The following is a 26,000-nucleotide window of genomic DNA, read 5'->3' as shown; positions in this document are numbered from 1 at the left end:
CTTGAGTTGTCAGGCAGCTGGCTCTGTTTGTCACGTAGTATTACTTAATTCCATACGGTAGGTTAAATCTTGTTTTACATTGAACCTGGAAGACGAATTAACCTGTTTGTACAAGAACTTTGAGGTACACAGGAGCTGTTAAGGAAACGTGAAGCGTGTGTGAGTCTTGACTACTGTGAAACTTCTAGACCTTTAATTTTAGAACTTTTTTGTTGCTTACCAGATAAACTTATTTTGCATCCTTTGCTCTCTTACAAGCCACAGAAGCAATTGTGAAGAAAAATTAGTCTTCTTGTAGAGAACAGGCTGTTTAAAACCTTTTGAAATCATCGTCCTAACAAGCTGTGGTTTTGTCTGTAGCTCCAGCTGTACCTTGAATAAAAGTATGTAGATGGTAAGCAAAACAAGCCAAAATTCGATCACAGGAAGATGCCTCTGCTTTATGTTACTATGCAAACAAAGTGTTTGCATATTTAATATTGAAATAATGTCAAGAAAATATTCTAATAAAGGTGAAGTTTACAAAAATGCAACTGTTTTGGAAAGTAATTTGTCCCACTGCAGCCAAGAATTTTTAAAATCAACTGAAATGTAGAACAAAAACTGTCTTTTAAGAATTACTGTTTCCCGTTACCTGGAGACAGAGCATGTTTTCCTTCTGCTATGGTAACGAGAACATGTCAAGTACAATACCCCAATAACTTGGAGTTCTGCCACAAAATAGATTAAGAACTACAAGCCCAGTATGAGGGTGCTTTCTCTCTGTGTGTAGCTTTCAGCCTGAATCTTAAAATAGTTTTGACCGTCTACCCACAGCTCTGACCCACACAGCAAATGGAAAGTGGCTCTAAGATGCATAAAGGCTGTGACACATGCTAAATCTGGTGTTGAGTGTGACTGCTGTGTTGGGAAGAGATAGTTGTCAGCAGCAGTAAAGAAATACTTCTGTACTTTGGAAACACTTGGGTTCTGTTATTCAGACTTTCTGTCAAATCCTGTAATTCATCTCTTGGGTGTCTCATCTCTGACATGAATCAGCTCCCATTTTCTTTGTTTGGAGATTTTTCACATTTTGTTTTAGATCACTTTGCAAGTCCTTATTCAGTACTTCTTTCCCTTTGAGGTTATTTGGTTGATTTTTAACCATGTTTTGAAGTTGCAGGCATGTATTTTGCATTGATTTGTAGCTGTAACTTGTTGAACACCTGTGTTAGATTTGGGATATCCGACATCTCTCTATAAAGATACTAAGCTGGGTGTTAAGGGGCTGAGAGATGGGGAAGGATGATAATAGAGTCAATTCCCTATTGTCTTTTGTGGCAGATGTCTGGGAATTCCTCAGGTGACTGACAGGATGGTAACCTGGGTCCGGCAGCCCTTGCAGTGCCAACACAAGTTGGACGCAAGCGTGTGGAGCCTGGCCTGGCCTGGCAGGACTCGATAGCTGAGCCTGCATGCCAACTGTGCAGTCCTCGGCATTGCAGATTTCCTTCTTGGCAGGGTCGGTGCCCACCTGCAGCCCACTGCTCTTCATCTGCCCAGACAAGCGGGTATCGAAGGGGCAGGGGGAGATGGGGTATGTATGGAAGGGGTATTGCTGCATTGGGATGGGAGACGTGAGGTGTGGGGCTGGGAGAGGGGTTGCTATTGGGAAGGGGAAAAGGTGAGGATACAGAGCTGAGCAAAGACGGGCAAAAGAGGGTTTGTTAGGCAAGTTGCCGTGCTGTGAACGCGACTGTACTGCTTCAGAGACGGGGCAATTCCCAAGCTTTAGTAGGATTCAAAGTTGTGACTGATAGTTTTGTCTGACCAGAGCTGGCTCTGTACGATTTACAAACTTGTGCCCTGTACTCCTGGCTGAGGAGATGCTGGAGTGGCACCGCTTCAGTTAGAGAGGGCACAGGGTCTGGTGAGTGTGTCCAGTCCAGCCTGGGGCTTCAGCCTCCTCTCTGCCCTCCCTGCCCTGAACACACACAGAGCAACGCTTCTGCTCACTAGCCTAGGGCATGTGCTTTTGGCAGCCACTGTGCCCAGCAGCTTGGGTGATGTTATACCCATCCCTGACTGTTAGCTAGAATGAAAATATATGTAAATGTTTCTCAACTGACATACATAGGCAGATGCATTTTAAGTCATGTAAACCTGTTGTCCGGGCTGTAACTCCAGCATTTGAACGCACAATGAAAAGAAATGGGTTGAGTGTCTTAACAATTTCACCTTGTTACTAAAACGAGCTTGCTGAGCATGGTTTTCTGAAGGCCAGCTGGATGGTTAAGCTCAGCCATAAGTTCTTCACACTGCTCTCGTTAGACTTCACCTGGAATACTGCATTCAGCTCTGGAGTCCCCAACACAAGAAGGACATGGAGCTGCTGGGGTGGGTCCAGAGGAGGGTCATGAAGATGATCTGAGGGCTGGAGCACCTCTGCTATGAAGACAGGCTGAGAGAGTTGGGGCTGTTCAGCCTGGAGAAGAGAAGGCTCCGAGGTGATCTTATTGCAGCCTTCCAGTACTTAAAGGGGGCCTACAGGAAGGCTGGAGAGGGACATTTTACAAGGGTGTGTAGTGATAGGACAAGGGGCAGTGGATTTAAACCAAAAGAGGGGAGATTTAGATTAGATATAAGGAAGAAATTTTTCACCTAGAGGGTGGTGAGGCACTGGAACAGGTTTCCCAGAGAAGTCGTAGATGCCCCATCCCTGGAAGTGTTCAAGGCCAGGTTGATGAGGCTTTGGGCAACCTGATGTGGTGAGGGTTTCCCTGCCCATGGCAGGGGGATTGAAACTAGATCATCTTTGAGGTCCCTTCCAACCCTAACCATTCTATGATTCTATGGTTATCACAGGGTTCTCATTTTGCGGTTTTGCTCAATTTGTTAAGAGGGAGTTGTTCTTCTGTTCTCATACCTGTCTGCATGGTATGTGCCTTATTGTAGTTGAGGTAATTCAGAGACAAAGTCTATCCTTATTCTAGATAAATGCATGTGTGCATTTGTAAGGATATACAATGTATTATATATATAAGCAATAAGCAAAACATGGTATGTATCACACTTGAAAAATGTGACGGCGGGAGACATAAATGACATCGATTAAAAACACACGTGGTATCTTTTGTGTCTAGAAATAAACACCACACTGTTTAGCTCAGTGGAATGCAGTATAATTTCTATATGTATATGCAGTAAAGTTAAAGAAAATACTGCTGGGGTGCAGGTTGAAGAAGAGAAACTTCAGAAGTTTCTCAGGTCTTTTCCATAGCTCAGGTACCTTCATTAAAAAAAAAAAAAGATTTGCAAGACAGTCTTTCAGATAAAATACAGAAAAGAGATATTTTTTTTTCTTAAATGTTTGGCTCTGTCCTGTAAGTTGAGGGAAGGACCAGTGTAAACTGTGAAAAGCTCTGCCTGTAAATAAGTGACCTACATTGCTTTCCTAAGAGTCTAGGAAGGATAGATGACGTCTTCTCTCGTTAACTCTGTGGTTACTTGTGTGCGGTAGTCAAGTATTCGGATCGGGAACGCGTTCCTCTGTGCTGTCCGGCAGCTGCTGGGAGCCGGGGTGTCTGTCTGGCGGACGTCCCTGCGTCTGACTGCGTGACCAGTGGCTCTGAGCAGCCACGCAGAGGACCAGAGCGGCTGGCTGAAGCTAAACAAACGTGTGTTCCGTGTCTGCTAGTGGGTTTTACCTCTCTGAAAGCTGTCCCTAGACGTTCCCAGTTGCTCTGCTGTGTGTATTCCTTAAAAAAAATGCTTGATTAGATCAAGGACACTGAACTTTAATCCTCTCTACTGCCTGCTGCAGTAGGTCTCAAGTCTTGATACGTCAAGAAAAGGCCTTTTCTTCAAGTGCTGCCACAGTTAATGCTTTTCTTTGCCCTTTCTGTTGTTTCTGTCCTTCTCTGGGTTTTTTCTTTTGTCCTCTGCTACCTCTGTTTCGGACTTTCCCCACACAGGTTTGCAGTAATAAATCCAAGAAGGCAGTTGAAGCACTGCTTCTTCAGTACAGTGCTCTTCAAGGATCCTTTGATACGTCAAAATCGATCCTACTTAGTGCATGCATATGTGGACAGCTGGTGATTTAGTTCCTGCTTTTAGCAGGGAAGAGAGGGCTCTGTGCTCCAGAATGTAAATAAGTGTATTTTTTGAATTCAGGTTTTTGCGTTAAAATATTTGGTACAGCTATCAGCAAACATTTGTATTTAGTGTTGCTTTTTTTGTTACGCTGCAGAAATCAGTCGAAATACAGCTTCCTGTATCCTTCTTACATTAACAAATTTGCATGGCCTCTTCTCTTGGCCTTCCTCCAAATAGGTACAGTTTAGGAAATTGTTTAAACCTAAAAGTATCCTAAAAGAGCTACTTTCTTGTTACTTGTCAACGTGAAGTAGCAGAAGCAAATTCCTGCGTTAGCAACACTAGTGTTGCCATTCCTTGACTTTTGAATACTTTGCTGTGCAAACGTTATTGCTATGGACATTGTCCAAAACATGCTTGAGATAAACCATGTATGTTACAGTACACAAGGTTTAATGGGTTACTTTTATTGCATTTCAAAATTAAAAACACCAGCTTCCTGTTTTTCTTGTCCTGAAGTCCTGTCTATCTGAGCTCTTATAGCTTCTAAAATAGCCTGTCAAAAAAGGAATTCAGTAAAGTGACTGAAAAGTGACTTCTGCTTAACCTTTGATTTTATAAACAATGGTTGAGTCCTAAATAGATGAAAACAGACTATTTTTAGGCCCTAATTTAGGGAATTGATATTTCCACATTTGCTTTGTCATAGCTGGTAGTAGTTGCTAAATTGTGAAAGCTTGTAGCTATTACAAATACTTGGAGGGATTGCTGAGTGTTCTGCCATAATGCATTAAGAAGCTCTGTGCACTGTACATTTCAATTTATAATAAGGGTGTCTAGCTGATAGCACAGACATTGAAATATTTCAAGTCTAGACTGTCTTAAAAACCAAAGGCTATTGGCTTTTTGGTGGAATAAGTTGGAAAATAACTGATAAGGACAGTTGAAGTACAGCAGACTTCAAGAAGTCACAAATTTGACTTTTTGAGCCAGGGTGAGTTGGGAAGTTTCAGGCGCTGCTTGCCTGCCCTGTTGTGATGAAAAGGGAACTGGTGTTTGAAATGGCTGATCAGTCTCACAAGGTTTGAGTGGGTTTTGGAGGAGAGTTCACATAGGCCCTTGTTAGGTGGAGAAGATGAGTTTCTACAACACTGTCTAGCAAGAAGAAACAAAATGGAGAAAATGGAGAAATAGAAAAGCAAAGTCCCCTGTCTTCAGAAAATGCTAACGTCTTTGTCGTTGGCAAAGTACTCTCTTACATAGCTCTTTTGTACCTTTGAATAATAAAAATAGCTTATTGAAGATTTTAGAGTGGGACTACATATTGTAATAAGTGGAGGAGATTATGATGTAGCTGATGCGTTTATGACCCCTTTAATATCCCAATGCTCCTTACAAACCACTGTGTTTACAAAGTCGTTCTCTTACTGCTGCTTGTGAGGTAGAACATTTTGGTTGCGTTTACTGTCATCATGTGGTGTTAGCCATGGAAAAAAAAGGAGGAATATTATCTCAGATGGGACTTATGGACTTGAGGAGTTACGTAATTACTTTCAGTTTCTTTCTCTAACATAATGCCAACTTTCTTTTTCAGAGCCATGGTGTCATGGAAAGGGATATACTTTGTACTTGCACTGTTCTTGGGAAGTTTTTTTGGAAGTATATTCATGCTCGGTCCTTTTCTACCTTTGATGTTTATCTCACCGGCCTGGTACCGCTGGATCACCGATTGCGTTGTGGCCACTTGGCTCACGCTCCCAGTGGTAAGTTGCAGTTTCAGCCAAGTTCTGGGCAACTCTTCGTAATCCCATGATTTAGTTTGCTCACTAATGCTTTTGATTTAATTTTATTTTTTTGAAGCTTTTGTGAAAACGGTCCTTAACACACTTAATATCTGTGGAGACCTAGGTTTTAGCTCAGTCTTCCAGACTGTGTGCCTGTCTAGAGACCCTCTCTTCTTCCACAGTTCAATTTATATGTAAGCTAATGCCATATCTTAAATCTGCTCTTGAAATGGCCTTTTTGTGACATCTCCATCCACTGTCAGTTAGAAGCTGATGAGAGAAGAGTAGGTGATGCACTAGTAAGCAGGAGGATTTTTTAAAATTACAGACTTCCTAAATGTGTCATCTTATAAGCTCTTCCTTTCGACGACTGTGCTCCAACTATCTAATTAGGAAAATTTTTCACTGTCTGGTACATTGTTGCTGACTTTCACTGTTTTCTTACTCATTCCTCTTAGAATGTAGTCCTTATAGTTGGATTAAAGTTAAATAATTTCATCTGAGAAAGAAGAACTTCCCCTAGAAATGAAGTCTTCCTCACTTATAATAGGAGTCCGGAAATCAATAACAAAGCTCTCCCCTGATTTGTTCCTGAGGAAAGGTGGTATGAATGGGATCTGTCTCTTCATCCATTTCTCTGAAAACCAAAGGACTTTGTTCCTCTAGGCCTTTAAAGATTTGCTTAACTTTCTCTGAAGTAAAATGCTATATTAGTGTGCAGAAATACGTATCCTGCGGCATAAAGGAAGATTTATCCTTATTATGTATCAAATGGTTTCTGCTTTTTCTGTTTCTGTCTTGTGTGTTTTAAAGGGGTGTGCACTGTTTCATGTTCTAAAACTTTTGTCCTTCTCATCATTACTAAATGTGATGAAATTAGAAGGGAAGAAATAATTACCAATAAAGGGAATAGAGGGGTTGTTATTTCTTGCCATGGTGAAATTTAGCTGGGTGCTGATAGTGTCACAAAGTCAACCCTTTCTGCCTGTTTGTGTACCAGGGTTTGGTGGTTGATGCTTTTTGCTAATTGTGGAATGGAGTCCCGGGCTTCAAGGTAGCACTGCAGAGTTGTACAGATTTAGGTCTGCATCACTGTACTATATTCAAGTTATTTGGGGTTTTTCTGTCTAAGTTGCCCTTTCTGCCATTAGGTTCTAGTCATTTTTGCAGGTGGAAGTCAAGCACGATCATGTTGACCACTTGGACCCAAGCAGAAATCAAGGCAGCTTCTCATGTCTTCCCAGTCTGACAGTATTGAGCAGTAGATTATTTGTGCGGCCAGCCTGTCCTTAGATTTTACCTACCATGTGATAATCCATACTGATACCCTTACTTTTATTCCTACATGATAGTATTCTGGGAAAAACAGGGGAGAAGTGAATTTAATGTTGACCATTGTAAAATAGTGCTTTTTAGGAAGTGCTATTCAATTGTTCTTTCATTTTCCATTAAACAGCTGACTGTTATTATGGAAAAGCTGGCTGCTTTATTAGGAAACAGTCAGAAGTTTGTCTACCAGTGATAATGTGAGTGAATAAGTGAGATGATATAATTCAAATTAATTTTTATTGCTAATGGGCTGATGCTTTACTTCTGGGAGTAAAGATATAAAATAATTATTGAGATACTATTTCTAGGCCTTGCTGGAGATGGTGTTTGGTGCCAAGGTGGTTGTCACTGGTGACGGATTTGTTCCTGGAGAAAGGAGTGTCATTATCATGAACCATCGCACACGAATGGACTGGATGTTCCTGTGGAACTGCCTGCTGCGATACAGCTACCTCAGACTTGAAAAAATCTGTCTCAAATCCAGTCTCAAAAGCATTCCAGGATTTGGTAGGTCACTAAACCCTTTAATTTGAAAGGAAAATGTGTTTAAATTTTGCCCAGGACATACCCAGTTAAATGACCTAGATTTAAATTCTGTTCCAATATTTAAAAAAAAACTTGTGTCAAATATGTGGTATATTGAGTGATTAAACCATAAATCTCCTGGAGGATGCCTGGACTACATGCTTAAGCTTTTCTTTTTAAAGATACCACATGTTCTGCTTATAGGTGAAAGTATTTCTGCTTTAAGTACTAAAAGCATTTTTCAAAATTATGAAAAAAGATTCTGAGTATTTTCAAAGTCTCTTTCAATACTTTGTTTTTGATGCTATTTCACCCCACGTTGCAAATGCTCTCATCTAACTTCTTTCTTCATTATCCAAGTTATACTATAAAGATTTTTAAAAAAAAAAATAGCCCTGTAGGCAATTGCAAAGTTGATGGTTCATTTTAATAACTGTGGTTTTAACTTGAACTTGGTTACACAAAATATGCTGCATAGGGTATGAAATAATCAGTGTTTATAGTGTTGTAGGCTGGAAACAGATCTGAGTTGCACATACTCAGAAAAATCATTTCAGATAGGCCAAAATTGTCACACAAATGGGTTTCTGAATAAATAGACAGACTTATCTGAAATAAAAGCATCTCTCTGCATTTTATTTATCTCTTAGATTTATTTGCTGTTTTATACAAAACTAGCTTGGGCAGGATATGCGTCAACTTTATGATGTCGAAAGAGTAACTTATTTATGGTTCCGTTTTGTCAGGCCATTTATCTGAACAGATAATTTTGGCAGGATTCCATGCTGAGGAACTCTCATACTGTTGCACTGCTATTATATTCCCTTGCTGGGCCTTTAGTCCTCTTAAGTAAGAGCTGCAGCTAGGTAACATACTTTTTTTCCCTAGCAGTCAAATATTAAGGTCAGTTTTACTTGACAAAAGACATCTCTTTTAACGTTACGGGAAATGAGAAGATAGGTATTTAGATAAATGTTTTATTTTCGTAATACAGCAGAGACGTTTTGGAATGTTGGAATCGGCTGCATACACAACTTTTTAAAGCAGTGATGGAATATCGATTCAGGAGTATAGTCTGGAAGATTCATAAGTTTATCTCTTCAAAAGTAGCATATATTTTGTTTGTAAAAAAAGAAAACCCACAGTTGTATGTATGCATGTTAATGCCTTTAATGAAATTGGAAGGGCAGCTCCAGGAGCTTGGATGCTACGTTATGCTTGGCAAAATTTCATTCCTGAAAGGGTGGTAGGAGTTTAGAGGTTGGTTGTGGGCTTTTTATTATTTTCTTTTTTTTTATTATTTTTTTTTTCAGTCTCAGTTCTGTGCATAAACTGAGCACATCTAACAGATTTGAAGAGGCTCAGGCAGATGGAGCTGTGGCAGGTCAATGTTAGCAGACGATGATGCGTATTCTGACATAGTAGCTTAAGCTGCTGATGGAATTCTGGGCGTTTTCCACTTTGTGGGTTGTGATGGTAGAGGTGGCACAGGCAGACGTTTACTCCTGTTGTTTGCATAACAGGATTACAGTTTCTGACAGTAGAATAGAGTGGATGCCTGGATATGTAGTGTTATAAACCACTAATAATATGCCAGATGTCTAAGTACCCTCCGTAGTATAGGGACTTTGAGTCCTTTGGTTGCAATGTTGTGGGTTATAGTTTATTTTTCAGTAAACTGTCAATGTTGTGTTATTAATCACAGGAGAGATACTCAGCTAAACTACCTCCTTCACTCAAGCCATAATTTGATGGTCTAAAATTGTGAACGATCAGCTTTTGTTCTATCATAGTGTATCTAAAAAGAAGCCTTAGAAATACATTTCAGGCAGTGTTTTGGGTGACAGGTTCTTGCAAAAATAAAGTATTCTCTATAGCCACATAATTAGGGGACAGTTCAAAAGTGAGACTCTTGGATTAAATAGAGATTGATAGAATGAATCCATATGAAGTTTGGTGAGGCTGTGGTATAGTAGAGAATCGTGTCTAAAGAGGACAACCCTGAATCTCACCAGTAAGAGTAGAAGTTCTTCTACTTATCTCTAATGGTCCTGCTGTGTTATGTGATAGACCTTTAATAGGTGTTTGTCAGATTTTGGGTTTGGTTTTTAAATTGTGTCCTGTGCTTTTTGCATAAAAGTTGTGTTTATTTTATGAGCTTTTGAAAGTGAGAAGATAACTTGGAAACCAACTGGACAGTTTCAGTGCACTGCATCTGTAATTGATACTTTAGATGTTGGTCATTTAAGGTATTATATTGGTGGAAATGAAACCAGCTACTTTCATCATGTCTTTCAGTTTCATCTTTTCGTATATTTGTATGAATTAGTTTTACGTAGTCAAAAGTGAAGGATTATGGAAATATTGATATATTGGCTAAATGTAACTTCTAATAAACCTTTACCTAATGGTAGTCTTGCTTTGAGTTTGAGAAATATTTGAGTGAATATACTGTATTACTTTCAGTGCAGTTTCTTCTGATCTTTCAAAGGCTTTTGTTAACAAGCATTTAGTTTAAAATTATGTATAAGATCAGATTTACAATGCAACCCTTTCATTTCCAAATTTCTGAAAACCTTGTGAGTATTAAGCATAGCACCTTTGTTGTCATAAGTACTTTCCCATTTGGAGTGTAAAAATAGGTCTATGAGAGATTATACTCATCCAAATGGTAAATATAGTAGGCGAAGTGCAAAGCTTGAAATGGAAGTAGATCCAGAGTCCTTGTTGCCCCTTTTGTAGGTTAAAAGTGTAAAGGTATCAGATTTAATAAGTCTATATTACAAGTAGGCAGTTATTTTATAGTTAATTATAATTGAAATCAGAGGAGTCAGTATTTCAAGGAGACACATTGAGTCATTTATCTAGTTAAGTTATTAATTCTTTGCATTCCAGTGTATGAAAAAACTTCAAATTGATTAAAGATGAGCCTTAAAAAAGAAACCCAAAGAAAAAACAGATGGTCCTTTCTTCCTGGAACTGTAGCTTTGGCTTGATAAATTGTGTGCAGTAAAATTTTCAAAAAGAGGTATTACGTTTCAGTAATCTCAATTTCAGAAACATCCTTGCAGCATTTCAGTACAACTTGCCAAAGTTGGCGTCTCGAGGGAGCACTGCTCTGCTCTTAGCTGTTGCTGCAGTTTCTCATCTGACATCATCAGAAACTACTGACACATTGTGCCGTGTCAGTTTTCAAGGAGCATTTCTAATGGCATTGACAGTTTCTTGCGTAGTTCGACAAGACAGGACTTCTCTACAGTACTTGTAATAGATATGTACAATTTAGATTCTTGCCTATTTTCCATTAATGAGAAATTGCATTAGAAGTGATACAGGTTGTGATGCAGTTGTGTTCAGCATGTGCTATGGAATACGTACTGTGCTAGTAGCTACCAAAGAACACACATAGGAGTGTCAGATGACCAGATAATGACTAGAAGTTAGTTGCATCCTTGAAATATTTTTCTTAATAGGTTCATTTGTAAAAGTCTTGTTATGAGATGAACGAGTAAGACTTCACTGGAAATAGAGGTGTATTTTAATGATGGACAAATTGCATGTTTTGGGTGGGCTTGCTGTAATATTTGGATTTTAGTGGTTAAAAGTGCCTTGACATCTACATGAAAAATAAATTAAAATTTGGGTTTAATTTGAGCACTCTGTGATAAATTGATGGAAAAATGAGAGAGGGTGACCAAAAGGGCTAGTGTCAGTGCATGGCTTCCACGTGAGATATTATTAACCCTGTTTTTGCTTAATACAGATGGGAAAGATAAATAACACCATAACTCAGTGTACCAATGTAAGGTATGCAGGTGCTGCAGGTACCATCGATGGACAGATCTTGAGTATTTATCATTTTTCAAAAAGCTCACTGAGACTGCTAAAGCAGGGAATTATAGCTGGAGCAGGTTGGGGTGGGAACAGGTAAGGAAAGGAAAAGGTGATGAAGGAAAAATAGAGGGCGTAAGCAAAGCTGGCAAACCTGCAGTAGTTAGGAGCAGAGATAACTGAGTAACTGTCCAGATCTTCATCTCTATATTCAAGTTGTTCTGTGGCTAACATCGCTCTTGAAGAGGCTGCAACATGTAGGAGCTTTTTAGTTGTTGTTTTTCACTCATCTGATCATATGTGTTGTAGCTTTCAAAGGCTCAAGTTAGATTTGGCCCTTGTTGTGTTAAGTGCTGGGGGGAAAAAAAGGACTTGTGCTCTTTTTCAGCACTGGGCTTAGCCCCACCAGTCTTTTACTGCACATCAGTTGATCCATTATAGCTGTCCATGCGCGCGAGCTTTGCCTGCAGCAAATTCAAAGTAATTTGAGTCATCTTAGTTTTCAATGAAGCAGGGCAAAACAACTCAAATTGTGCTGCCTTTGCCATGGGCTAAGAGCATGCACACCGACAGCTATGATGGATCAGCTACCATGAAGTAAAATATCGGTGTCACTAAGCCTAGAAAATTTTAGCACTTAACTCAATTGGAGTATAGTTAAAGCAGCACGCTGCGGGGAATCTGTACGCATTTATATTGGCATGGGAGTGTTTGTGCTGCCACAGCTGCTCCCGTGGGTAGGGATATAACTTCGGCATAAAGCGTCTTTGTTAGGGTTATAGCTGGATTTGCCTTCAGAGTCTTATCGATAGAGCGTATTGTTTAAAAAATTAAAAGTGTAACCTGCTGAACTTTGTAGTGTAGCTCATGTCTCAAGTATCTATGTTGTGTTAAAACAGGGTGAAATGAGAGTTTTGAGGAGCTGTGACATTTTGTCTTCTAGCAATTCAATCATGGGCTGCCAGACTTAATTACCTTAGGGTTGTATCCTATGATTTTTAAAGTAGAAGTTGAAAAGGATGCGCTCTAATGGAAAGCACAATTGTTCTACGAGTTGTTCGTGGTGATGACTCTCTTGAAGAAGTTTTAAGTGTGAAGGAAGGATTATTACTTTGAAGCAAAAATGCAGCTTAACTTGACAGTAACTCTACATGTGTTTTTTGTGGGGAAGAAGAGACTTAGGTGCCTGTTTCCCAGTTTTACTCTTCCAGGAAAGGCATAATATACCACAAATTCTCCCAACTCTGTTGGGGGGACGGAGGTGTGAAAAAAAACAAACTAGCCTGTCTTCTATTAAAACTTGCTTTATGCTTTCTACATAATAAGGACTCCATTTTTCTCTCCACCCCATTTGCCTCTCCAAAGCGCACATCAAAAGAGTGAGAACAGATGCTAACCAGGCTCGTTCTGCCCATTTTATAAAGAACAAGTGACGAAGAGAGTGGTTATTTTGTCCGAGCTCACAGAACAAATAACGGCAGACTCGGGATGGTGCGTTTTCCTGACTTGCATTCCTTCGCCGTTACCAGTGGGTTACGCAGCATCCGTACAGATCAGCTCATCCGGCTGAGTTCCTTTCGCAGTCCTCCTGTAAGGAGATGGAGCATCTGAAGAGGGTGCGGCCTGCGCAGGAGGTGTTGAATTGTAAAATCTCCCACCGACTGTCTTGGAGTTAAGGTGACACATCCATGGGAGAGACTTGCGCTATTTGGTAGGGGCTGTTTGTTCTTCCCCGTGATCTAACAGCCAGAGGCTGCTTCCTTTCTGTCCTTGGAGATTCTGGAATGACGTGAGGCTTTTCGCCAGATATACATTGGGCAAGGCTCACCTTTTTAAATACTTTGGTTTAATGTGCTGTTTCACTGTGTTGTGTTTTAAAAATCCATTAGGAGAAGCAACTTTCCAGCTGTGCTAGAGATTTAAGCCTTTGCTTTAGGTTGAGTAATGTTATGTATTCTCTTTTTACACAGTACAGCAATCAAATTTGAAGTGTTATTTTAAGGTGAATATTGTAACTGAATAGGTTTAATGTTCCTTCGTGGCATTTATAGCATTTTAGTACAAGATTTTGTGTAATACCACTAATACAAGGTAAGTTAGTCATCTGATTGTCCGATTCTAGATAACGGAGTGAATTTAGGAAGTAGAATGAATATTCGAGTAAAATGCCAAAGCATTTTTCTGATCCATGATTAAAGGACTAATATTGAAAGAATACTTCCAAAAACATGGTATGCTCTAGGTGCTTCATACATACATTCCCTGCTACACGTGTAATGATTTTTTTTTTTTCCTACGTACTTTCACATTTTTTGTGGTGTGTATATTGGCCAGAGATACCAGGTCTTCAATGCATATCCTTTCTAGAAGGCTTCACAGTTAAATTTTCACAGCTAAGACACAGGCCACTGTATCTGACTAGCTTTTTGACAACATCATATTGCCCTAACAAGAAATCTCATACTGTAAACTTGTTTGAAGAAGCTTCTAATTGTACTATAAATAAACAATAAGCTAAAGCTGAGCTTTCTACTAGCACATACTGTGTTCTCCCACGAGAAATGAAGCAGGGCAAGGAGATACAGAATGCAGTGTAATTTTAAATGTGACTGCAAATATAAAGATTTGGAGTATTTTGATACTGAACAAATGCAGAATGTATGGGATCAACGTATAACTGATCAGAGCAAAACCAGAGTATTTTTTTTTTTGGTTACCTTAAACTCCTGTTTCTAACATTGCTGTTTGTTCTCTTAAGTTGTTTTAGTAAGAAAAGGTTTAGGCTGGCACATACATGGAAGAGATAATAGCCTGTTCACTAAGTATACGAGGGTGTATACATGTGTGAAATAGATAGTCGGATAACTGAACATGAGCATAAAATTAATTTAAAAAGATGTGAAAAACTAATGTTCGGATCTGGTAGGGCAAGGCAAGCAAAAGCATACTGGGTTAAATGGAAACCTTACAAATAGATGGAATCAAATGAATAAATAGACTGAATCAGATGCTTCACTATAAATAAAGAGTGCTACTGTGAATCTATATTGTCGAATTTCATCTCTTAGCTAGCTTGTAATGTGCTCAGAGAATTCACCAAATCACATGGTCGTTGTTCAATTCATTATACTCGTATTACTATGTATTAGAAATGAGCATGGTTAAAAAAACTTGCCAAGAGCAGAGATTGTGCTTTACAAGATTATTTCAGACGCATTTTTTTCCTATTTTCCTAGTTTGTGCACTCAAAACATCACGTTAATTAAAAAGCTCTTAAATTTTTTTTGGTTATTAGACATTATCTAAAAAATAAGAGTAAAATGTCTGGTTCTAGTTGAATTTGCAGAAAACTGTTTAGCAGTGCGATACTGATGAAAACTTAACAGGTATTATACGTAGTAACTTTAAGCTCTGGCTTCCTGTGTGATTTTCTTGTGCTAACATCTTTCAATACCTGCAGATCTTTAAAATAAGGAACATTCCGCTTTGCGTTATTGTTGCCTTGTGGATATTTTATGCAGCAAAACTCTTGGAATAACAAACTGTAATGGACCCAATTATTTGTATACAGTGGGATCATGTGCTTTCCGAGTGATTTCCCTTATTAAGCCTAGACGTCTGGTTCCCTGTTGCCTCAAAAGCCCTGATCAGGACCAGACCCCTGTTGAGTACAGGCGCACTGAATGATGCTTTTATTTTTGACCAAGATAATGCTAGGAAAAAACAGCGAATAATGCAGTGGAAGAAAAGAGGGAGGATCAATTAATATAATAATGAAATCCCATAGTTAGGCCTTCTACTTTCCTACTTGTTTCTATAGTTTTGAATCATTTGTTGAATTTGTTTGTGGGGGAGTTTAGTACTATTAGCTGTTGAGTTACATTGCTATAAGAAACACATAGATACCGTTTTCTTGATGTGTGTGTGTGTTTGCTTTCAGTATCAGCCATAATATTGCTCTTACACAGAGGTGAGGTTTTTGAAAGTACGTCATTTCTGAGATACTTATGGAAGGTACATAAAATTGTGACACAAAACCAAAGATTGTTTTTTTTTTTCTCACTCTCCTATTTCTTTTGTACATTGCCACCTTCATCCGTAGCATCTACTTACTCCCCATTACCTTGCAATGAAAACACACTTAAGAAATTTCAGCTTCAAGTGTTACTTTCTTTTAAGGATTTTGGGGTGAGGAAAAGAGAAGTGCAGGGTCTTAGAATTTAAAAAAGCTTTATGCTTACAGCTGGCATTTTTAATACAATGCTGCAAATTCTCAACCTGCATAAGCTGTAATTTGCTTTATCCCCAAAGCAGTAAGGAAATGCGTATGTGCAGCACGTTTCTCTAGTTCAATAGCAGGCATTCCTTTTTGTGTAATTTTATTCTGTGTAGAATTATGTCCTGATAGAATACGTATCATTAGCATGTATGTGTTACTTGAGATTTGAAGCTGCCTGTTTTATTTTTTCAGCTCTGAATAGCTGATTTAAAGGTCAGTGTGGCTGACTACTCTACCCAGTAGGTTCTTGCACTGTCGTTTTATAATTTTAAACAAGAACCGTGCTGTGTGATGCTTTTTTGTATACTTTTCCAATCAATGTTAGTTATTCGAAATGTTGGCTCCTACCAGAAGACTTTTTTAGCAAAGAAATGGAGTTGCATTGTTATGACTTCTTGAGCTTCACTGTTTCTCTGCCCTGTTTTTGTAATTGATGATTTCTCAGAAATCTGCAAATCAAAAGGCAACTAGTTTTCCCCCATCAAGTAAATGCTGCCTTTGCTGGGAAAATTCCTCTTGCCCAGGAGCTTTTAGACAACCAAAAATGCTGTGCAAAAAGCGCAAAATCTAATTACTTTTATTGAACAGTATGTTGACCTAAACTTAACGGTAATTAACTGAACAGCGTGTCTCACTGCAGGCTGTGCAGGAGAAGGTGCTTCCTTCTGCTGCTTATTCATAAATCTTGCTGATTAGCAAAACCTTTCATTCTGCCCATTGCTTTACTGAATTCCTCTGTTTCTCTGTGCCTTCCCATTGGATCCCACATGTGCCTCGGACTTGTTACGTATTGTTTTTCCAGCAGCACAACGCAGACGTTCTACGGAACGGAAATCAAAGCGGAGAGCAGCTTTTGCGTTGTTCAAAGGCATATGTGTCTGGGAGCCTGTGCTGGGTTTCCTCTCCCCCTTGAATCCGGTGGGATGGTGAGACATGTAAGCAGCAGGCATTCCTCCCCATCGGTGCGTTGCGTGGACCAGGGGGTTGGTTCAAGGCAGTAATTCTTTTTTTTTTTTTTAACCTTTTCCTGGAGGCCTTAAAGCTGAGCAAATGTAGAAGGTTCTTCCACTTTCCTAGATGGTAAAATAGTTTGGCGCGGTGTGCTGTGCTGAGGTGGGTGGGGAGGAAAACTTCGGTCCTTTGCTATTGGTCATCTGACTGTTAGATAATCTGTTCTTATTTGAGCAGTCAGGACCATTTCATCTAATTAGATGTACACTTAAAGATAGAAATGTTCTTCCAGAACACTGGATGTTATCTATTGGAAAGGTTAGAAAATCAAACCTGTTGTTTACTTAAAAACTGGATGCCTCCCAACCCCCTTCCCTCTCTTTCTTTATTCCTCCTCCCCGACACCCTACTGTCATTACATTACTGCCTCTGTTTAATTTTTCATAGCCTGTATATAACACCACTTAGGATAGGAATGGGAAACTACTGCATGAGAACCTCAGCTTTGAGGCAGTTTAGTCAGGTAAAATATGACTTACCCAAACAGCAGCTTTCTTAGTAATTTCATGTTCACAGCACTGTTAAAGAATGATCACTAGGAAGAGTTTATATGCAAATTTCCATATAATTTAAAGCCTTGTGCTGCATGAAGAAAGGTGGGGAAGAGAGAGAGCGGGATCTGGCAGTGAGTTTTTTTCCATGCTCCCTCCCTGTTACGAACCAAAATCACTCTTCCTAAGGAGCTGCTGACCTGGGAAAGTATCAGCAGGTTTCCCAAGTGAGCATTTATTTTGCTTCTCATTTCTCTTCTTTCTGCCTACAGACTCTGCTGCAATGAGAACACAAGGACTGAATAATTTAGGCCTGATGTGTGATACCACACAATAAAATGGTTTAGCACAGTACAGGTTTTGCATAAACTAATTCAGGTGTAGTGTCTAGGGTACGTAAAACATAGAAAAGCTTCTGAGCTTAGAAGTAAGAACGATTGGAAAACACCAAAACCGCAGCACAACTTGCCTCATCTCCATGTATTTTTCTGCTCTGTGCCATGGGGCATCTACAACCTCAGAGTTGTAAATGATATGGTACAAGGCATCTCTGTTTCTGCTTTTTTCCTTTGCTGTATCCATTTTTATGAATTTGATTTCGACTGGGGTATCATAGAATCATAGAATATCTCAGGTTGGAAGGGACCCATAGGGATCATCGAGTCCAACTCCCTGCTCCTCACAGGGCTACCTAAAAGTAAACCATACGACTAAGAGCATCACCCAAATGCTTCTTGAACTCTGACAGGCTTGATGCCATGACTGCTTCCCTGGGGAGCCTGTTCCGGTGACCACGTACTCTCAGTGAAGAACCTTTTCCTAATGTCCAATCTGAACTTCCCCTGACACAGCTTCCTACCATCTCCATGTGTCTCCTAGAAGAAACGAATGGTTTGGCACCATTTGGTGTTTGGCACCATTTGGTATTTGGCAGCATTTGGCATGAAAGGATGTCCTCTTTATAGAACACAATGACAAGTGTGAAAACGAAGCCTTGATTAGTTCAATTTAAAATACTGGCTTTGCACCATTGTAGTGACATGTATTGTAGCAGCAGAAGATGGTTAAATGCCAGAAGAAAGCATAGTTAAATTATGTAAGTTATTTTTCCTTTACTTTAAAATTGACCTTTATTTTTTTCCTGCAAATGATTTGTTTAAACATGGATAGCCTCTATTAATAAAGCTGCACTGATACTTCTTGGCACTGCAGATGTGGGAATGTGATATGTGCACAGATGCACATAAAACGTTGTGGTCAAAGTTTAGTTTTGTTTACGGAGGGTTTTTAACAAGTACATCTTGCAGATTTGAAAAAGATTTGGTGCGACTGCATTCTGGACATTTCTTTTCTTAATTCATATAACCACTTCCAGTATTCAGCTATCTGGATATCATTCATTATCTGAATATCTGAGACTCATTAGGTCCAGATTGCGGAAGGCATGTTAGGTATGCATGCTCCATCTGTTTAGATGATTTAAAAAGTATCTGCCCCATGGTACAGGTTACAAATCTTTAGCAATACAATTAACGTTCCTAACCAATACAGAAGAGATTATGCAGCTTGGTTAATGCCTTATCCAGGCTCACTGACTTATGAAGTCGATTTAGAAATTGGTGACTTGAGTAAGTTATTTTCTAGCATATGTTCCTTGTAAGATATTGCCAGGAACAGAATAGAAAGGAATCCCCATAAAGAGGAGCTGAAATAAAGTGCAAGAATAACATGCTGTAAGTCACCAGCAAAGGAAGAACAGACTTGGAGAACTGTGGCGAACAAAGAGGGAAATGGGAAGCTGTGATGTTTTCTCTTTGATGTGGAATATCTATTTGCAGATTTTCTGATGAGATACAAGCCAGTCAAGTACAGTGGTAAGGCAGTGCCGTGCTCCTCTGAGCCCTGTTTAAGAAGGGAACGTCATGGGCGTGTGGTGGAACTGGAGCCCTGATTTTTTTCGTCCTGCTGTCTGAACTAGTGGACAGAACTACTAATACGATATGATATACTGTATACTAAATTATGCCAAAAAAGCCAAGAATGTTTATTGGAGATAACGGCGTGTGACCCCTGAGCTGCAGGCTCAGCAGCAGTTTCATTTATTTAAGTACATGACATTGTCAGTTTGATGTCAGGTTGTAAATCTTCACAGTTGTTGTGTATATTAATACGAACAAATGGATATGCATCAAATTTTTCTGTAATCAAATGTAAAGAACAAATTTGTATTTAATCAGTAATGAAAATTCTAAGAAGGTGTATGTAATAAAGCCCTCAAAACAATAGCTATTTTCTGCACGATGCACATGGTTAACAAGCACTACTAAGGGTGACTATCTCTATATACTGCAGCTTTCTTTTATCCTGCAGTGCATTGCTGAGATGTTTGTCCGTAGGGGCAGCTCCTTCCCTTGAGCAAGTCAGTGTTGCAGTGATTAAGGATATTATAGTGAGGGCCATGGTTTTAAATACTTCACTTCATGACAGCATTGACCCTATTCTTGCTTTCTGGAAAGCTTTTCTAACTCTGGTAACTGGAGTTTCACAAAACCGTAGCCATTCCAAATTTATTTAGATTTATTTATTTGGATAATGCATTCTTTTGCTTCCTATCCAAAACTTCTTTTACAAGGTAACTAAGTGCTCTTAATCAGAGGTGAGGACAGGTGGGCCACAAATAAAATGTGTCTAACAGAGCTTATAAAATATTTTCGGCAAACAGACACTGGAAGTATCAGAGTGAAACGTTACTGAAGGTGTATTTTTCTTAACTTTAGGCTGGGCGATGCAGGTTGCTGCCTTTGTTTTCATTCAGAGAAAGTGGGAAGATGACAAGAGTCACTTTGAAAAAATGCTGGATTATTTCTGTGACATTCATGAACCGCTACAACTCCTCATCTTTCCGGAAGGAACTGATCTCACAGGTAGGCTACATTTGTCGTCTTCTCAGGGAGCGTTCAATGTGGAAATTCTTTGTTGTTTATGGAAATAGTTAAAAAAAGTTCAAGGCAGGAGCAAGACTGGGTTCTCATGGACAGAAGAAATTATAGTTAATGATGGTATGTGCTGATTCATTTGAGAGGCACAGATGTGGTTTCACTGAGAGGCTTTGCCAGTCTTCCTGAAATAACTTTATCGTGTCAAAGCATCTGGTGGTTGAAGTGGCTTTGTGTTGGTCAGTACTGTATGTACATTGCATTAGCAAAAGTAGGTTTCAAGACCTGGAATAAATCACTTGCATGTTCCAGTTTTCCATGTTACTGGGGCAAACAGTGCAAGATCACTTCAGACCTATGGAAGAGTGATTGAAGAGGAGGACTAATGATTCGATTAGATTTCTTGCCTGATGTTTTAAGAGGAGAAGATGGTGATACTTGGTCCTTAGGCCGTGTAAACAATCTTTATGTGCCTCTAAGAAAAATACCTCCCTAAAACAAATGTTGACATTATCATAAGAGTAAATTTAACTAGTTAGATCCTGTAGCATTAATTCTTAATAAAATATCTACGTTAATACAGGTATCTTATGGCATCAGTAGCAAGCTGCCAACTACTGTTGAAGACAACTCAATTGCCAATAAAAAAAACATTGTATGAATGTTCTGTGGTTCTTCACGGCTGCTGCATGATTGGATAAAAATGATTTTTAAATAGAAAATCAATTACAATTAAACTTCTATCTTTTAGCTTGTTTAAAAGATGACTATACTTTCCCTTGCAGATATTTTCAAATCAGAATTTACTGCAATGTCAGATCAGTAAGTACTAGATAGAGTATAAAATAACTAACATATATTAGTATTTTTTTTCTTCTGTATCCCTGATACCCTTAAAAATGGGTATGTATAGTATTCAGATGCTATCACACTGTAGGGAATTGTCATCACTTGATCAGCTTTCCTGCAAGAGGATAAATTCATTATATGTTCTTGGACTGCTTCACATGATCTCTCTTGTTGAATAAGTTATTTTGTATCTAAAATTAGGAAGAAGGATGAAAATTACCTCACTTTATTTTTTTTTTTCTTTGAATTCATGAAGAACCATCTTCTCCTAGATCTGAATTGCAAGATGAAATCTTAATCTTATTCTTGGGGTCAGGAGACTCCTCCTTGGGTCGCTCACACTCTGTGAACAGGTGTTTCCATCTCAAGATGATTGAAAGAATTGGATTGTTTGCAATTTATTCCATAAATTATGAATACCTTCTAATCCCTCCTGGTATTTCTTAGAGACAACAGATTTTAAAGAACTGAGAAAGCTTAATACTGGAGTTTTAAAAAAGAAGAATTAGTTGAGGACTGAGACAGCCATGGTGTTTAACACTTGTGCTGTGGAGTCTCAAAGGCAGTGCTGGGGATGCTCGCACCTGAACGTGGAGTTGCCTAAGGAAACATGAGGCTTTCTCTCTGCTGTTGTAACTGATATAAATGACTCAGACTAAATTCAAATATATGTTGTTGATAGAATCTACTGAGAAATTAATACAGATAAGATTCTTCACTTAATATTAAAAAATTCTCTAGTTGGATTTCCGAACACAGATTTTTGACAGATTTTTCTTTTTTTAGGGTATTTTTGTTGTTCTGGTTTTCCTTCCTCATACATGCGTAACGTACTTTTTTTCACCTTGCAGTGTCAAATGGGTATCTGCACTAGTTGTACTGTTCTTCTGAAGTCAGTTTAAGCCACCACAGATGGGTGGTGATCGTTTCCCCCTGGTTTGTTGAGCCAGCCCAGGGAGGAAGCAGTGCGGTGCGAAGGATGCAGTGATGGACAGGGAAGACGATAGGGCATTGCTTCCTTGGGCAGCTGTGCTGGCTTCTGACGTGTTGAATTATCTGGTGTTTACTACTCTTTAACTTTCCATCGGTAACAAATGCCACCTTGATGTTCTATTTGTGCATAATAAGATGTATAGAGACAGGCAAAACCCTGGGGCTTTTTCTGCGAAAGTAAATAGCTATCCCTATCTAATTGTCTTCGCAGGAAACATTAACTCATTTATTTCAAAATATTATAGGAGACAGGGCAAAATCCCTTGACAAGCTAATCCTGACCAAGCTGTAAGTTTATGCCATGTGAGAATGATAGAACATAATAATGTAATTTGTGTAACATTGTGAAAAATGATTTTCAGAAAACTGTTGTTACTGACATATGAGGACCTATTGCAACCTCATCTTTTAGAATAAGAAATAAAACACGGTTTTGTTCTGAATGGTTGCTCAATATCCTAGGGAACATTTTGCAAAAATAGAGGCAATGGTTTTTGCTTTCTGACCAAATACTAAAACTGCTAATTACTTCTGAAAACAAATTCTTCTAGTGCTTAAAATGAAAAATAACCTTTCACATGTACTTTACTGAAAAGCAGAATTGCTGTGCAGCCCTGTGCTACTATCATTTTTTTTATCCTCTCAGTGGCTGCGTTACAATGATAGATTTACTCCTCTTTATAAGAAATTGTATAATGTTTTCAGATTTTGAGAATGAAAGATTTCAAAGAAATGTAAAGTCTGGCTGTATTTATACATGGGTCACTGCCTGACTTCATATTGAATTACTTTGCAGTGGAGGATCTTACATAAATAAATTTTAAAAATAGTAATGTCATGAACCCTGAACAATGTATTTGCAGATTGGATATATAGGGTCTGAGGTAATAATTATATACTTATTTCTGATAGGTTGGTCATCTTTTCACTCTGGAGTACTTCAAGGTTAAAGCTAAGTGCATCAAAGGTATATTACTGTAATTGCCTAAAAAGAAGTCCTCAGCAGATAACTATACAGCCAAACTTTCTGAAGCCCTGAAGAAAACAAAGCAACCATAAGTCTGGTGCTTCTGGAAAGCTGGAATGTGTCCCACCATTTTGCTTGTTCTTTTGTTTTTGTTGGTGTTCCTTACAAGACCCTTTGTAGTAATTCTTCAGAAAGCAATAAGAAAAAAAAGTTGCTGTATTGCTCTGCGCCAGTTAAAGCCTCATTTCCTATGGATTTGTGTCTGCCTCCCTATAAGTGGTCTTTTCTTCACTCCAACTTCTCCTTTTGACGTGTGTTTCCTTCCATGTTGACATTTCCTCAACATTATCTCTTGCTGCTGGCTTGGCAAGAGACATCGTGTGCTGTGGCTCATCCTCACTGATACTTGTGTTAACCGACGGACCGCTGCATGCTGTGCTGAAAGCCCTGACACACTAAATATCCGTGGAACCTGCCCAGGCTTTTCCTGTAATTAAGGTCTCTACTCTTGGAGGCTCCCACTTACTCAGCCATTGATTTTTCTAAAACTTTTCTGGGGCCTAATTAGCTTTGAATCTCTTGTCTCTGTCAAACTTTGTTTGCGGGTGGCAATAGCTTCAAAAGTTAAAGGGGGAAAGGTGGACAGAGTGTGATTGCACAGACCTTTTTTCCTTGAGGAACAGCTAAAAAACAAGTAGGAAAGCTTGCTAGAGCCCAGATTTTGGTGGGAATGTTGCGACGTGGATCACACATGATAATTCCATCTAGAAGGTAACAATGAACTGCATCTGGATTTTTCTCTTTTCTGGTAAATGTGATGTACTTTGGTAATGCAAAAAAATACTGTTCAAAAGCACTGGTAGAGGTTGTCTTAACATGTAATAGTTTGAAAGTAGCACAAATAAAAACAGTTGCCTAACATTTCCTTAAAATATTAACTGTGAGCCAATATAGCTTTTAGACATTCTATGCAAATCTCTAGTGGATAAATGTAGTTGTATTTTTGTTGTTATTATTTTTTTAAAAAGAGAGGTTTTTGGAGTACTCCTTTATTCTTTCACTGTCTGGCACCATTATCATTTGAGAGTACTTGAAGGCATAGAAGTACATGCATGCTTTTATCACAAGTCAGATTAAAGGGAAAGGGTACTACTTAATATTCGAATGTCACTGTGCTAACATTAGGGGGGAAAAAAGGAGTTGAGAGTTGATCAGAAATAGTTGTGTGAAAGTTGTCAGAATCAGCTTTGGAGTAGGACAATGAGGGAAGTTTATAATTCTTTTGGGTGACGTCCTGCAAAACACATCAACCTGGACAGTGTTGAATCTGTAAAGGCATGTGAGCTTGTTTGAGAGGAGCTAATGCTGTGTGCATATTTCATGGAGAGCACAGTCTTAGTTTTTTGTTGGGTACAGGTCTTGGAGTTTTAGCTCCAAATACTATTCAGACTCACATGAATGAAGCTTGTTACTGCATTATGGATTTCATCAAAGTCAAATTCTAGAGGTTTTTGTTTTAATTCAAAATGAGCTCACAAATTAAAAATATAATTTGACATCAGAAAAAAAAAATTGAATTTGTTCACTTTATCCTCTGGTTTTCAGGGGTGAAAGCACTTTAATTTAAAAATCTGTAACTCGAAAATCAAGAAAATGTATTAGCATAATTTCTTCCTGCAGTTACTTTAAATGAAATTCTGAAGTGTGGTGCTTGTAGAAAGTGCTGACTTTCTGAGCTTTTCCAGTAATTTAAAAACTTGATAAATGGGATTTTCCCACATAATTTTAAGATAAATAGGAAAAAATGCAATCAGATGATGTACCAAAGGCAACACAGGAGCCAAAAAAAACCAAAAAGAAGTTATGGCCAGAACCCTTAAATACTTGTTCTTTTCTGTAGTTTGACAATTGCTCTGCAGTAGTGTCTGAAGATTCAAATAAATTGGACTTCTTGTACTTGTCACCACCCCACAGAACATACCCTCTGCAGCACATATTAGCTGAAGGAGGCAGGTGAGGAGAGACAAGTCAGTGTGAGACCAGAGGAGACAGAGCAAGAAGCAGTTCTGGATCAGGAAAGGTCTCACATCACCCTCTATTAATAAACTGGCTGCTTTCCATAAAAATAGATTATTCTACTTTTTTTTTTTTTAAAGGAGCAAATAGAACCAAAGAGTTAAAATGCAAAATACACCTAATAGGAACAATGAGCAAAAACTTTGGGGATAGATCTACTAAATACAGTGTAAGAAGGAAAATATTTGTTTCTAAAAAACAATGCTTACTTATATTTTTCAGAGAGAGTAAGCAAGAGGAGGCATTACCCTTAGCCAAATGATGTGAGTGACCTTTTGGGATCAAGGAGACCCCAACTAAGTTAATTTCTAGTCCCAGCTTCAAGAGCTGCTTTCTGCAATTTGCCTTGATTGATTGGAAGCAAAGAAGAGAATGTATGTTTCCTCCTCTTAAGAAGGTGTTTTCACTATCAGGATTACAAAGACATCTTTCACTTTTTTTTATTTTTCACTTGAGTGTTATAATCTGGTCTGCAGAATGATGAGGCATCTGCGTAAATTTTGCAGTGCTGACAGTGTAGCCTGATCTATTGATTAAGGGATTTTAAAGAGGTGTTTGTTGTGTGAATTGCCTTAGGTTGGAGAGGATATAAAAATGGGTTTCTTATTTCCAGGATCAATTTTCTAACCTCAAGGCTTCATATAGTGGGAAACATCGCATTTTCTGCCTTTCCTTTAATCCAATGCTGAGCAGGAGACTTACTCTGAATTTCCCCTAGAAGGTTTAGGCACAGGTGTTTTGCACAGGGATCCCAAACAGCAGTAGGCACCAAGGTGCTTACGTTGGGTAAGATGGCAGTCGGTGTATCTGTTCGTAAGTTAGAGCAAAGTAAGAAACTGAGAGCAGCAGGAGGGG

At 38.8% G+C, this 26,000-nt stretch overlaps 1 protein-coding gene across 1 annotated transcript in view; it reads left to right on the top strand.

Moving 5' to 3' along the window:
• Positions 1-5,668: 5,668 nt before the first annotated feature.
• LCLAT1 (lysocardiolipin acyltransferase 1) overlaps positions 5,669-26,000 on the top strand; it is a 73,602-nt gene continuing 53,270 nt past the window's right edge. The window contains exons 1-3 of the mRNA XM_009991342.2: positions 5,669-5,837; positions 7,496-7,694; positions 20,102-20,248. Coding sequence (XP_009989644.1) covers positions 5,673-5,837; positions 7,496-7,694; positions 20,102-20,248 — 511 coding nt within the window. The 5' untranslated portion in view covers positions 5,669-5,672. The remainder of the gene's footprint in view (positions 5,838-7,495; positions 7,695-20,101; positions 20,249-26,000) is intronic.

This window comes from Tauraco erythrolophus, chromosome 2, assembly GCF_009769465.1.
Source record: "Tauraco erythrolophus isolate bTauEry1 chromosome 2, bTauEry1.pri, whole genome shotgun sequence".
In the NCBI taxonomy this organism is placed as follows: domain Eukaryota; kingdom Metazoa; phylum Chordata; class Aves; order Musophagiformes; family Musophagidae; genus Tauraco; species Tauraco erythrolophus.
The sequence above is the reverse complement of the archived record's forward strand: the minus strand, read 5'-3'. Positions and strand labels throughout refer to the sequence as shown.